At 42.1% G+C, this 14,207-nt stretch overlaps 1 protein-coding gene across 1 annotated transcript; it reads right to left on the reverse strand.

Annotated features, from left to right (window-relative positions):
- Positions 1 to 10,572: 10,572 nt before the first annotated feature.
- Positions 10,573 to 12,634, reverse strand: TCEAL2 (transcription elongation factor A like 2). The gene is made up of 3 exons (XM_017881774.1): positions 12,469 to 12,634; positions 11,824 to 11,897; positions 10,573 to 11,462 (listed from the first exon to the last, which is right to left on the reverse strand). The coding sequence occupies exon 3, from the start codon at positions 11,434 to 11,436 to the stop codon at positions 10,768 to 10,770; it is 669 nt and encodes a 222-aa protein (XP_017737263.1). The 5' UTR covers positions 11,437 to 11,462; positions 11,824 to 11,897; positions 12,469 to 12,634; the 3' UTR covers positions 10,573 to 10,767.
- Positions 12,635 to 14,207: the final 1,573 nt, after the last annotated feature.

Raw genomic sequence — 14,207 nt, forward strand, 5'->3', positions numbered from 1 at the left:
CAGCCTCACAAAGGAACAGAAGAAATGCCAGAGTGGGAAATCATGGGTGGTAAACTGCCCTAGATGGGTAGCAGTTAAGTACATACATGCAGATGATCTTACTACACTTAGCTTGAAGGAATTAAGACCTTAGATTTTAGAGACAATATGTATTATGCTGATTTTGTTCTTGGACTCCATATGGTTTCCAGTTTTAAGTGGTACCCAGAGCAAGAAAAAGATCTACAGTACTTCCGGACTGTAGTGTGACCTTCTCTGATACTTCAGCCTCATGACCCTGCAGACCCAATTGTATTGTGTCCATGCTAGAAAGAGAGGCTCCATGGAGTTTTAGAAAGCCCCAATAGTAGAATTCAAGTATACGCCTCTAGGGTTTTTTAAGCAAAATCATTCCCTCTTTTCTTGGCAACTAGTCTACATTTGAGAATCTGCTTCTGGCTTGCTATCAAACCCAGTAGAGACATAACACCTGACCATGAAGTATTAATTTTCCATACTAACAAGCTACTCTTAATGAACGCGTTGCTGTCTACTCTGTTGAATAATAAAGTTTTGTGTGGACATCAGCTTTCAACCATTAATTGCAAATGGCTTTACAAGATCAGACCAGAGTAAACCAAGAAGGCACAGGTAAATTTCACGTGCAGTTTGATCAGACTCATTGCCTCTCTCTTAACCAACATATATCATATATGGCATCTTGGTGAATTCTTCCTCCTTGTGACCAGTTAGAAAAAGAGATATGAAACAATGTATCAATTCCTGGTTGTATCTTCTTGGTATATTGATAGTAGGTGCAAGTGGATGGCTGCCTCACTGCAGTCCCACTCCGGGATAACCCAGAATAGTAGAAAAAAGACCCTAGGATTTGACGTACGATTTTGGGTGAATCATATGGTTGTCCATTTTGTACAGAACCCTTAATGGTTGGAGGTATGAATCTACCCTGCCTCATGAGCAATGACTAAAAGATTGGCTGGTCAAGTACTTGAAGAGAATTAGTTGGACAATTAATGATGAGGAGGATTTTAGATGTCCTAGATATCTTGAGGAGTATTCAAAATTTCAGCCAGACTGAGTTCTCATTGGAGGTTCTGGGAGGAAATCTATATCCAAGTTCTTTCATGTTGCTTTCAGAATTTGCTTCCTTGCAACTGTAGGAATGTGGTCCCCAATTTTTTTTCTGGCTGTCAGCCAAGCCATTTTCAGCTTCTAGAGGCCATTTGCATTCCTTAGGATGTGAACCCCTCCAATCTTCACTGTGTAACTGCACATTGATTCTTTCTAAAGCTTCTAATCTCTGATTTTTCTGTCTCTGACTCTAGACCCTCATCTAAAAGGATGATGTGATTAGGTTAGGCTCACCCAGATTGTCTCTGGATGTTATGATCAACTGATCTGGGAACTTAATTATATCTGTGAAATCTGTTTACAGTAACACATAGATTAGTATTGGATTGAGTAACTGGAGGAAGATATGTATAATACACTGTGGGCTGGTAACTTGTGGAAACCATCTTAGAATTCTGCCTACCATAGTCTGCCTTCAGGTCCCCAAAATTTATTTCCCTACCAAATGTAAAAATACAGTCAACTTCTCCCAAGATTCACCAAAATCTCATCCCATTACAGCATGAGCTCAAAAGTAAACATGTCATCATCTAAATTATATAAACCAGATGTGGATGAGGATCTTGGGCATAATCTGTTAATTAAAATGAAGACATTTCATCCCATCTGCGGGTCTGTGAAACTGAGGAGACAAATTATTTGCCCATGAAACTCCCAACCTATGATGATGTGACAAGCACAGGGTACCAGTTATAGACAAAAGCGGGTAAAAAATGGAAGATAAAAAGAGATCACTGGCTCAAAAACTTATTTGTTAGGTTTTAAGGCCTGGAAAAATCCTTTGTGGCACTCAGCTTCACTCTCTGTTCACTTGGATGTGTCCTCTGGACTGTCAGGTCTGTGCTCTGAGCTCTTGGTTCTGCGATCTGAGTAATTCTTCCTTTTTCATTAGATGCAGCATGTATTCTCAGCTGAGTAGTTTTAGCAGACCATTTCTTATCAAGAGAATTTTGGGGATCTCACAACCTTCTCCCATGTTGTACTCTATCACTTTCATTTAGAGTTGGCAGTGTTTCTACTGATATAATTTTCTTTAAAATCTTGTGAGGTGAGTCTTGCATAAATTACACTAGGTTTTACTCCATTGAAGAAAATTCACATTGACAGATATTTTGAGATCATCTTTCTCTATTTTGTCTCTTGCTGAGGTAGCTGAGTGTGGCTGGTTTTAGGTCCTAAAGGTTATGCCCATTCCTTGCCACATTGTACCCTCCAGCTTTAAGGCAGCAGCAGCACATTGAAACCTTCTTATGCTTTGAATCTCTGATTTCTCTGTCTCTGACCTCTAGACTCGGCCTCTGTAGCTTGACTGAGAGCATATTTGAGTCATACTTTCAATCTCTTGAAAATGACCTTTGTGTGACTAAGTGCTTTGACTTTATTTTTCTAAGGTTTCAGAGAAAGACTGTAACAACTACATCCTCAGCTTTTTCTCTGTATCATATTATCAGAAGGAATCTCTTAATTTTGTGTATTTTTCCATTTGGATAGGATGGGTATTTCCCCGTCCTCAAGTTTTAGTTCCTTTTTGCGTTAACAGCTATTCTTTCAATATATCTCTCTCGTCATCTTTTGCTATAAGCAGCAGGAAGAAACCAGACTACACTTCAAAACATTGCTTGGAAATCATCACAGCTAAGTGTCCCAATGCATCACTTGCAAGTTTGGCTTTCCACATAACTGTTGGAGACTATTTCTCTAATTTTCATGCCACTAAATATAAGGATATTTTCCCTCCAATTTCTAGTAACTTGCTCCTCACATACTACCGGCCCCTCGCCAGCAGAATCTTTAAGGTATCTGTTTTTACTTACAGTTGGATAAACATCATCATGTTCCTCAAAATTCTCCCAGCCTCCCTCAACTGCCAGTTTCCCCAGCCACTCTCATACTCTCATATATTTAGGCATTCACTACTTTCAATACTAAAACTTTTATTAATATTCTGTTACTGTATAACATATCACTTCAAATGTAGCAGCTTAAAACAACACCTACTTATTATCTGACAGTTCTATAGGTTAGAACTTTGGAATTCATGACTGAATTCCTTGATCAGGGTCTCACAAAGCTAAAATCAAGCTGTCAGCTAAACTGAGTTCGTATCTGGGGGTCTTGACAAAAAATAACGTACTACCAAGCTAATTCCTCCTGGCAAAATTTAGTTTCTTGCACTTGTAAACTAAAAATAAAATCTCAATCCCCCCATTGACTGAACAGACCACTTATTGGCCAAGGGGACTCCAGAGAAACCTTAAAAACTGAGTTCCTGGCTGTGAGAGGATGCTAGGTCAGACAAGTCTCATTATACTCCCTCCCTTTTACAGTTTAGACAAAACAACTGACCACCACTAATATAAAAATATATATATCATTAATGCTAATAGAACAGACTCTTTGTGGCAATAAGATACAAAATTATAAACAGGACCTAAGGCCATGGCAGCTAAGGGTGAAGTCATGCATGCCTGGACTTAAAGAATAAACTATGTTTTAACTGCTACAAAATTTTTCTTTTTGTCTAACAGCTACACAAGCACTGACCTTGAGATAAGCAATATCAACACAATTGTAGCTCACTACTAGACACTGACTAACTGACTCCCTGTTTCACAAGCCATAACTACAGCTTTAATTGGACAAGAGGCTGATTTCAGTAACTTTCTCCTGATAGGTCTCTCCACTGACCATGGACTGGTTCTGGGCCAGTTTACAGAGGCCAGAACTTGAGTGCCTTCATGTCCCTGCTTTACCTTTTGACTTATAGAGACTAATTGTAATATATTTACATGTTAAGTTTCCACCCCAACATGAACGGGGTTCATATATAACATGTATGTTTATTCAATAGGCATGCATTAGGACTCACTGAATTATATTTATATCTCCTATAACCTGTTGAATATGTATGCTTAGCCAACCTATCCAGCATAAATTCCTGTCTTACCCCTTCCTCCCTCAAAGTGCCTGTTTCCAGGTTCTGCCGGAGGCTATGCTTCCCAGACTGTCAGAATGGCCACCTTGAAGACTGTAACTCTTCATAAAAAATAAAATCTCCTTTCCAAATTTACAAATTCTGTCATTTTTAAGTCAGCATACTGTAGGTCTGAGGTCCCCAGTTAGGACAGAAATGGATCATCTTAATTCCAGTTGGGACTGACCTTATTTAAAGCTAGGCTTTACATATTGTGAAAATGGGTTTATTTTCCATTTATCTTTATTTCTAGAGTATAACATTACCTGGTACCAATGGAAATTCAAGGACGTATACCAGGAACCTTCCTCCCTTGGAACCTGAACTTCAATTTCTGTGTCCCAGCCTTTTAAAACTGCTGAAAACTTCACTGCTTCTCAGCCTAATTTCCTCAACTTTCCTATCAACAAATGTCTCAAAGAAAAAAGTTATACCAAGTCTAGGTTTCGTATCTGTGGAATTATTTTCTCTTTAAAATTTTGGTCACACAAGTCTTCAGTGAGTGCTTTGTTAGCTCCCCAATGTTTTCAAACAGATTGTTTTCTGTTCAGCTTTTCTAGTAGATCTTCATGGGAGGGTTTGCTCTGAAACAAGGTGATCTACCATTGCTAAAATGTTATTTTCTTGTTCTCCTAATTATTAAGAACTTCTTCCATAGTAGATGCCCTCTGGTAATTATTTAATTGAGAAACAAATATCTTGGCACTCTGTCTACCTTGTGAACAGTTCGCACACATACCTCTCCCCTAAACCTCCTCATCACTAATTTTCCAAGTTTGTTCTTTACAAGTTCCTGAAAAGCCAGCCAACTCACATGCTATTGCTCATGAATCAGGCTGTCTCTCTTTCCATGTCAAGTGAACAAGTTATACCACTGAAATTTCTGCCCATTAGTAAGATTTCCCTCTGCTGCTGTCTTTCCTGAGTGAGATTGTAGTACAGCAGCCTTTCTCTTCCAGTGGGTTCCAGCGTGCCATGCACATTCATCTATAAAACAGGCCCATACTTTTCTATTCTCTAGTTACAGGGAGTGTTCCATTAGGCCACAAATGTGGGCTGATAGGGAGGTGGCCAAGCAGTAGGAGACAGTACCTTGAGAGTCTGAACTTCTTGCTTATGTAGTTTTCTTGTGCCTTTTAGTCATGTTTAAATTCAGTCAGTTATGTATAATTCTCATCTTAAAATAGAATTCTGCTGTGCATGTCTAGTTATGTGGTTTGATGAATTAAACAGTGGCTAGTTCATGATAATATTTCTAGGTGCATAGTTACTTGGAATAACATAGTCAGATGTTGGGTACCAGCCAGCACCCAGGAGTTACTTTCCAAATATAGAGTAGTTATTGGCTTATTTCCTCTACACAGCATCTCACAAGCTCCCCAATCTGATTATTTGTTATGATACAGTTTGAGGTCTCCAGAAATTAGCCTCAGTTCTGAGCCTTTAGCTAATAACTCCCAGAAGATTTTGGTATTTTATTTTCCTTAGTGCACAGTCACTCTGAAAAGTGTCTGTAGGTCCCACTGGGAAAGGTTTGATGTAAGATTCACGGTATACACCAGTGGCTGCAAGATAATTCCTTAGAGGTACCCTTTCTTCCCCTCAGTTGGGTAAGAAGTTTAGAAAACATATTACAGCATCTTGAGTTAGACTTTCTTGCAGACCTAGAGATTTTTTTCTGCCTGAATATGTCAAGCAGCATCCAATAGGTGGCCCAATTATTTCATTTCAAAGAATGCTCTGATTAGCTATTACCACAAATCCCTGTGGGCCAAAAATTCACTAATTACCATTCAATTCCTGTGGTTATTGTGGTAGGTCCACTCACCTTGTCTCAGATAATTAAGCCCTGTCACCTGACTTCCACTGCTCTGGGATTCCATAATTCACATTAAGATGAGGTAGGACAATTCTCTTGCAGCACTCTCCACCATTGTCTCCAGCCTACAAAGCACAGGCCCACAGAAATCTTCAAAGATGCTCTTGACCCTCTCACAAATGCATTTCTTAATGCCTCAGAGTATGTCTGCACAAATGCCCCTATCCCATATATCACAGTTCTATTCCTTCTCTACTAGTGTCCTTACTTTATTGTAAAAGCGACTGCATTTGCAGCATTTAATTGGCAGTGGAACTGCAACATCACGAGGACCTAGCCTTGGTTCACAGCTATATCTACCCTAAGATGAGGGATTCCTTCAACCCTGCCTTAGAGGCTTTCTGGTGCTGTATATATGTTCTCTGTTGTATTTTTGTAACTTTCAATGTCCTCTTTTTTCCATGCCTACTCTCTAGGGTTGTCAGATGAACACAGATGACTCCAGAAACATTTTGGTAATTATTTTTGTTTTAGTACTTAAGTAGCATAACCATTTGATTTCTCAAAGATTTGGATTTCACTTGCACTTCATTCCATGCCACCAGTGGTGTATGAGTTATCATCACACTACTACATACTATATACTTGTGAACCTCTCCTATCACCTTCTCCCTACTGTTCTCAACCCTATTGTCAGTAGGTTATTTTTTTCCCTCAAATTTACAAGGGACCCAATTCCTGGGGTGACTTCCTGTATCTGTTACTGTACCTGAAAAGTACATTGCAGGAAATAGGGGGTATATTTGCAGTGGAAAATTTGAGGGCAGTTCTTAATAAAGGAGAATAGACAAAGGTATGGGAAGGGTATTAGAGGACAAAAGTGAGTAGTGCAATACAACATGGCTACTAAACGTGAGATTACCAGAAGTAGGCCTGAGGGACAGAGGGAAAGAGGGATAATTAAAAGTTGGAGGTGCAGAGCCTAGGAATATTGGGAGAAGGGACTCCACCAGCATCTGACAACACTGCAGGGAACAAGTTGGGAAACAAATTTCCTAACTGCACTCACCACTGCTGGCTCCCAGAGAATAAGGGAGCCCTTTGATATGGTCCATATAGATCAGAGTCCCTTGGGAGACAGAGCAGGGTAAAGAAAAATGGAGAGTGAATTGGGATGGGAAGATGGGGAGATATCCACAAATGAGTGAGGGCCATGTTAATAGCACTTATTAGGACTTGTGCCTGCAGCTTTATGCATATGGTAAGGAGAAGGATAAAAAGCATATTATTTTGTGAGGGTGAACTCCAGCAGGGCTGAGATTTGCCTGAGCTTTCTATCAATGCATGGCATTGACCCATGGTAAAGGCATAAAACATATTGATTAAGAGTGCTGTTTGATAATCATGGGTCTGAGGAATTTGGGATGATTTTTACCAGCCTGTTAGCTTTATTGATGACAGTGAGATTGATCATTTAAATCTAGTCTCAGTGAACCACATTGCCAAAGGCTCTGCCGTTGAGACTGGCTACATAGCAAGAATATGCTTACATAACCAGTAATGCACCAGAAACCTGGACTGAGACTCTATTTTGCGTTCTCTGGTTTCAAAGTATTCTATGCATACATTAATGGTTCATGATCTGAAAAGAGAAGTGCATCCTGCCAGGGCTATTCTAAAGAGGTAAGATAATCAAAGTTCATACCTGGCCACTCCAGATCCCTTACTATTAGACAGCTTTTGACTATGATATTTCTCCTTAATGCTGCTGCTATGTTGCATCCATTTTTCTTTTCTCCAACAAACTGTAGATTTGCAATCATCACCATTTGGGGTCCCAAGAGACTTCCTTTAGCAGTGGAACTGTTCAGCTGCCAGTTATCATGGCATCTGGAGGAGGAAATACACTATACTATGATATGCTTTGACTTTGCCTTTGTTTATAGGTGTGGTTTGCTCTAAAGATACTTTCAGGTTCTATGCAACAAATATATTAAACCTTGAGTTTATGGATTTTTACTCTTAGCCTTTGTTTTAGAACTTAGAAAAGCCTTCACCTTCCCCACCAAAAAAGAGACACTGTAAATCTTTTTTTCTGCTTATGGTTTACAGTTAATATGATCGAGATCATAATGAATATATAAATCAGTGGTGAGTCGCCTTTTATTAAAAAATTTTATTATACTTTAAGTTCTAGGGTACATGTGCATAACATGGCACAAGTATACATATGTGATTAGCCTTTATTTTGAATCAGAATCACCCAGGCAGCCTGCTTAAGATGGAAATTATAGAGCTCCACCTAGTGGATCTGACATGGGGATTATAAATTCACATTTTTGGTGAAATCTTATGGTGATTCTGACATGTGACAAACTAGGACACTTTAAAAATGCATTAATAAATGAGATAAGGTTAAATTCGTGGTACAAACCCTTCTCCATGGTGTTCCTTTTAGAATTGCAAGTAAATGCTGCTAGAGATATAGAGTCCACAGTTATTTATGTAGACAGGGAATGATCCTGGACAAGAATTCTTGACTCCTCAGGTATTTATTATTTACAAATTCTGCCAAAGAACGCTGTTACTTGTCAGGCCCACTGTGCTAGGCATAGGCATCGCAGAATAGAAGATACAGGTTGTGCTTTGACGCAAGCAGAGTCCCAATGTCCTCCAAATTTTAAAAAACCTCACCCCCCACAGTCCAAAAAACCATATTGTTCAAATATAGCAGTAACTGAATACAAACTTTTCAGAAAATAATATTGTCTGCCTACTGCTATAATCTGATGTTTTCTGGTTCTGGTTGAAATCTATTATATCCTTTTCATTTAAAAATATTGGCAGGTGCAGGCCGGGCGCGGTGGCTCAAGCCTGGAAATCCAGCACTTTGGGCAGGCGAGACCGGGCGATCACGAGGTAGGAGATCGAGACCGCTCTGCTCACACGGTGGAAACCCGTCTCCTAAGCTAAAAAAAAATACAAAAAAAGCTAGCTGGGCGAGGTGGCGGGAGCTGTAGCCCAGCTACTTGGAGGCTGAGGGCCAGGAGAATGGTGTAAACCCGGGAGGTGGAGCTTGCAGTGAGGCCGCGAGATCGCGGCCACTGCACTCCAGCCTGGGCCCCCAGGCAGAGCTATGACTCGCTGTCTCAAAAAAAAAAAAATATATATATAGTATATATTATAACTAGCTATATATATATAATATATATATATTGCAGGTCTTGACCTGCTGAATTTGTTTTAAACTCTGCAAATGTAGGAAGGTGAAACTTCAGTTTGACAAACACAGGTCCATTTAAAATATGTGATGTGCATCCTATGAAGCACATGTGTTTATCTTTCTAGGCACATATATCATGAGAAGGTGGAATTGGGGAGGTTGAGAGTTTCCTCATTAACCTTGCTTCTCAAACTTTAAGTTGTACAGGAATCACCTGCAGATCTTATTAAAACCAGAAAAGATTCTTATTCAGTAGGTCTGGGGTGAGGATCTGAGATTCTACGTTTCTAACTATCTTTCAGTTGATGCTGATGCAGCTAGTCCATGAACCCCTATTTGAGTAGCATTGCTCTAAAAACTACAAATGTGGGTAGGGGTGTTAAACTGGTAAGGTGAGACCTGAAAGAACTTTCCTAGAAGAGAATTTCCTCTAAGGAAAGATGAGTCAAGCATACAAGTCACTGACAGATGAGAACAGATGAGTGTGTGTCACTCAAATTTTACCCCAGCTTTCTATCCCTGAATTTGGTGGAGAGATGGCTGTATGCAAATACTTCCAAACCAACAAGCATAGAAGCAATTGTTTTACTAAAATCTGAAATCCCCAGGGACTGAAGCATCACTGAGGTGTTACCCTATTGGGCGAGTATAACTCTAAAGTGAGGAAAGGGACTTTATCCACATTTTCATAGTTGTGGTGGAATGGGGTCAGTAGGCTTGGCTCACTGGGGACTCCAGGGAAATCAACTGGACCTTGTTATCTTGAGAACTTCAGCCCATCAGCATCAATGGTAGCTTTAGGAGGGTGCAAGATTTATAAGAAGGAGCACAGTGCCCAGTGGACATGACATTGTCTAAGAGAGGATGGCATCCACCTTTCAGTTTCCTAGACTTATTCCTGGATACAAGTAAGATTTACCCTAGTCCTCTTCCAAGTGTCTGAGGGGGTATTTTTTCTGCTAGAGCAGGGGAGAAGGTAGATGCCAACCCAACACATATATTCTCTACCTCATCCAACCCACTCAGCAATTCTGAAAAGCAAAGTATTATCTCCATTTGACAAACGACAAGACTGTCCATTAGAGCAATGGATCTGTAATAACCCCAGGTTGACTTCTCCAGATGAGTCCCACAGGTAGGTAATGTGAATTTTTCCTATTGTTTTAAGTTCTTAAACAAGAACTTTAAGTGTCTCTACTGAACTTCATAAGTTCACTGGACAGTTATTCTCTTTGCTTTTTACGTACTGTGTTCTGATTTTAAAATATTTTATTATTTTGTGAGAAAAGTAATTTGTGTTCTCTGGGAAAAGAAAGATTAGTAGAAAGAAAGAAAACAAGGAAATGAAATCACCTGCTAGCTCACAACTCAGAAAACCACTGTTAACCTTTCATGTATTTAACAAAAACAGACAGATTCTGCAGATGATATTATAAGCTGCTTTATTTTTCCATGAATCATGACGTCTGCAATGCATATGTGTGAAAATCTGCTACTGAAACATAGAGCAAGCAAGCACTGGCAGGTGAGTCAAAAGGCTACTGGTAGCAGGAGGAACAACTAAAGCAAAGTATTACCATAAGGTTAAAACATATAGCCTGATAAATGCCTGGAGGGACACTACACGTAAGGAATGTCTTCAGTGTCCCTTCGTGGGGCCCTGCAGCCACCCCTGAATTCCCTTGGACCCCTAGGATAGAAGGGGTCCTGTAAATTTCTTTGCATCCACAAAAACGCCCCCAATTTCTGTTTGCTTTTTCTCCTTTTATCCTCCACCCTAGCCATGTTGTCAAATTCTCTTATCATGTCCTCATTACTGAAATTCATATCATGTATGGCTTCCTTATATTGCTTGAGGTACTGAGCCAGCCCCTTGTTTGTTTTTCTTTTGGCTTTCCTGGGTATATCATCCTCAGCTGGACGCTTTCCTACAGCCCTTGTTTCACTTTCTGGCTCTCCCTCACTCTCTGGCTCTCTTTCACTGTCTGGCTCTCCTTTCCCCTCTGCCCTTCCCCCGCTCTCTGGCTTTCCCTCTCTCTCTGATCCTCCCTCCATCTCTGGCTTTCCTTCTCCTTTTGCCTTTCCTGCACTCTCTGGCTTTTCTTTATCCTTTAACCGTTCCTCATCTCCTGTCTTGCCCTTGTTTTCTGTCTTTCCCTCGTTTTCTAACGTCTTGTCTTCCAGAGTACAAGCTACTTCTGGCTTTCCCTCGTCCGGTGGCTGTTCTTCATTTTCTATCTTTCCTTGGTTCCAAAGCATTCCTTCATTTCCATTGAAGAGTTTTTCCATGTCGAGATTTCCCTCCTTTTCCTTTCCTGGGGGATGCGGGTTGAGGGAAGAGGAGACAAAGAGGAGACATGGGAGACTAAGGGCCTGGCATGGAATGCAGGTCTGGATAGTACTTGCATCTCACCCCTGGTGAGGGTTCCCCTAAGCTGACCGGACCTCCAAGAGGGCCTTCTGCCCACCATGTAGCCCACCACTCCTCTCACACACGTGAGCTAGCTGTTCCCTGGCAGGCCCTGCCACCTTCTCTGCACTGGTTCAGCCTGGTAAGGTGTGTGTTCATGTGGATGGGGGGAAGGGCAGGGGCCCGGATTCGGGGCCCTGGCTGGGTCCTCCACACTCTCAACCCTTGTGGGCCCCTGTCCATGCAGCCCCCCTGCTTTCACGGACCTGCGGGGGATTCTGGACAGGTTTCTTCTCCTTTTCAGGCCTCTTAGAGCGCTGGGAACAACAGACGCGCAGACCTGCGGACAGACAGGAGACAGGGGCAGGGACTGCGCGCTCAGCGGGCTCACAGGGACGCGGTTCCCTTTCCTGAGTTCAGGCCCTGTTCACCCAACGTTTTTCACCCCTACATACCCCGCACCCCAGCCGCCATTTCTTTCCAGGCCTCGGGCACCAAACCAGGATGCTTTCCAAACTGCGTTTGTCTCTGTGTCCCCTTTCCCCGAGACAACCTGCCCCAGCGGCACCCCATTTTTGCGGAGATCAAGTGTTTCCATGGGCGTAGACTGTGAGAAGCGGTTATTTGCAGAATATGTCTACGTTTCACTGTAGCATTGCGGAGTCGCTACCCCCACCCCTCATTTCCAGCACTAAAAATGGATGGAGGACTCAGTGCAAGGGGGCGTCGTGAAGGCGAGCCAGGCTCGCTTTGGGAGTTCTCCCTCCCCTGTCCCCGCCCCGGTCCGCTCCGCAGGTATCCCCCTCCTCACCAATCTACAGGATTCCTTCTCTGCTCCCTCCCCAATCCTACTGCCAGCCGCCTCCACCCCTGTCCCAGGGGCCGTCGGCAGTGTCCGCTTTCACACTGACCTGCGGGAACCCAGGACACGCCTGTGCTTCCTCCGACTCGCGGAAGCCCGCTCGCTGCTCCCCAGCAGTCTGGGCAGCTCAGACAGCTTATTCTGCGCGGGCGCCGGGACCCGACCGCTGGGCTGGCTGGCCGGCGGGTGCGGGGGCTGGTGCCCACGTAGGCGTCCGACGGGTCACGTGAGCGCCGCGTCACTGGAGCTCGGCCCCGCTCTTGCCTGACACACCTCACCTTGGAGCTCGGCCCCCCCTCTTGCCTGACATACCTCATCTTCCATCCCTGAGGGACCGGAGGCTGGGGACTGTCGGAGTCTCGGTGCGTTTGTGTAGCAAAGTGGGGTAGCGGAGAAGAGGAGGAGGGGTGGCTTTCTGACCCCAGGTGCTTTACCTGACGCAGCTCACAGCATCCTCGCAAGGCATCTCTCTCTGATGCCCGTTATCGCCAGGTGTGACAGCTGATCAGAGAGGGTACCCGACTTTGCCAACAGCGCTCAGCCCCAGAACTCCACAGCCCACTTTCAATACCTGCTCTGCCTGACTCCAGAGCCTGGGGTAGTGATGCCTGCCAGGAAGCTGAGCTGCCACCTTGAGTGGCGGTGTTCCTGGGGTTCTGTCCTGGGCCTCCTCTCTCCTCAGTCCTCAAGTTGTCTCTCCCTGTGTGATCTCATTCATTTCCAGAAAGCACCGATGACTCCCAGATCTACATCTCCAGGCTATTCCCTTCTCCGTGTCTCATATCAACTTTGCCAACTCTCTATTGGACATCACCGCCTGAGAGTCCCTGAGGGACCTCAAAGCCCATATACCCCAAATTTATTTCACCAACTTCCTTCTTGCCATCTCCCTTGGCCTCTCTGCACACTTGAAACTTACCTTCCAACATTTGATCAGTTTTCATAGAGAGAGAATGTCAGACAGGTAGAAAAGAAAGCATTAAAACCTTTTAAATATGAATTTCAGATGCACAAATTCATCATAGTCCTTGGTTTACAACACACCCTTATCATTGATCCCTGCTTGTCCCTCTTCCTTCCCTTTTCTTTCCTGTCCTGTTATTTCCTTCCCTGCCCATCCTTTGTCTCTTTTTCTTTCCTTTTCTTTCACATTTGTGAAGCTACCACCCACAAAAACTAAAAGTTACCAATATTTTAGCTTCTACAGTGTAGTGACATGTATATGTATATATACACATATGTTTATTTATACACACATATATGTGTAGATGTATATGTGTGTACATATGTATGTGTATGTCGTGTGTTTTTTTTTGTGTGTAAATCTGGGGCAACAATTATTTTTATTTTGGTTTGCAAAATACCTTATCATGATTATACGATTATGAATTATGTATGTTACACAAACAATTCTGATTATATTTCTGCTACACATCTTTCTTCGTTTAGTAAAACCTCAATCTTCCTACAATATTTTGTTCTATCAATATGTGTCGTCATTATCACCACATCACCAACAGTACTATCCTCAATGTTGAATTTTTTCCTGAATTATAAAGGCTAGGTGTTTCCATTTCCTCAGTACAAACTTTCATAAAATTATTATAATTATTCAAGAATTTGATGAAAATAATATCAAATCAGTTGAAAAGAACTGCTTTTCTGTTTTAATCATCTAATTATAGTGATTTTAAACTATCTTTGGTAACTATTTGCTAAGTTATTTTGCTAATGGAGCCAAAGTATTAACAACTATTTCTCCTCTTTTAAAACATATACACAAAAATG

This window comes from Rhinopithecus bieti, unplaced genomic scaffold (genome assembly GCF_001698545.2).
Source record: "Rhinopithecus bieti isolate Rb0 unplaced genomic scaffold, ASM169854v2 scaffold_1476, whole genome shotgun sequence".
NCBI lineage: Eukaryota > Metazoa > Chordata > Mammalia > Primates > Cercopithecidae > Rhinopithecus > Rhinopithecus bieti.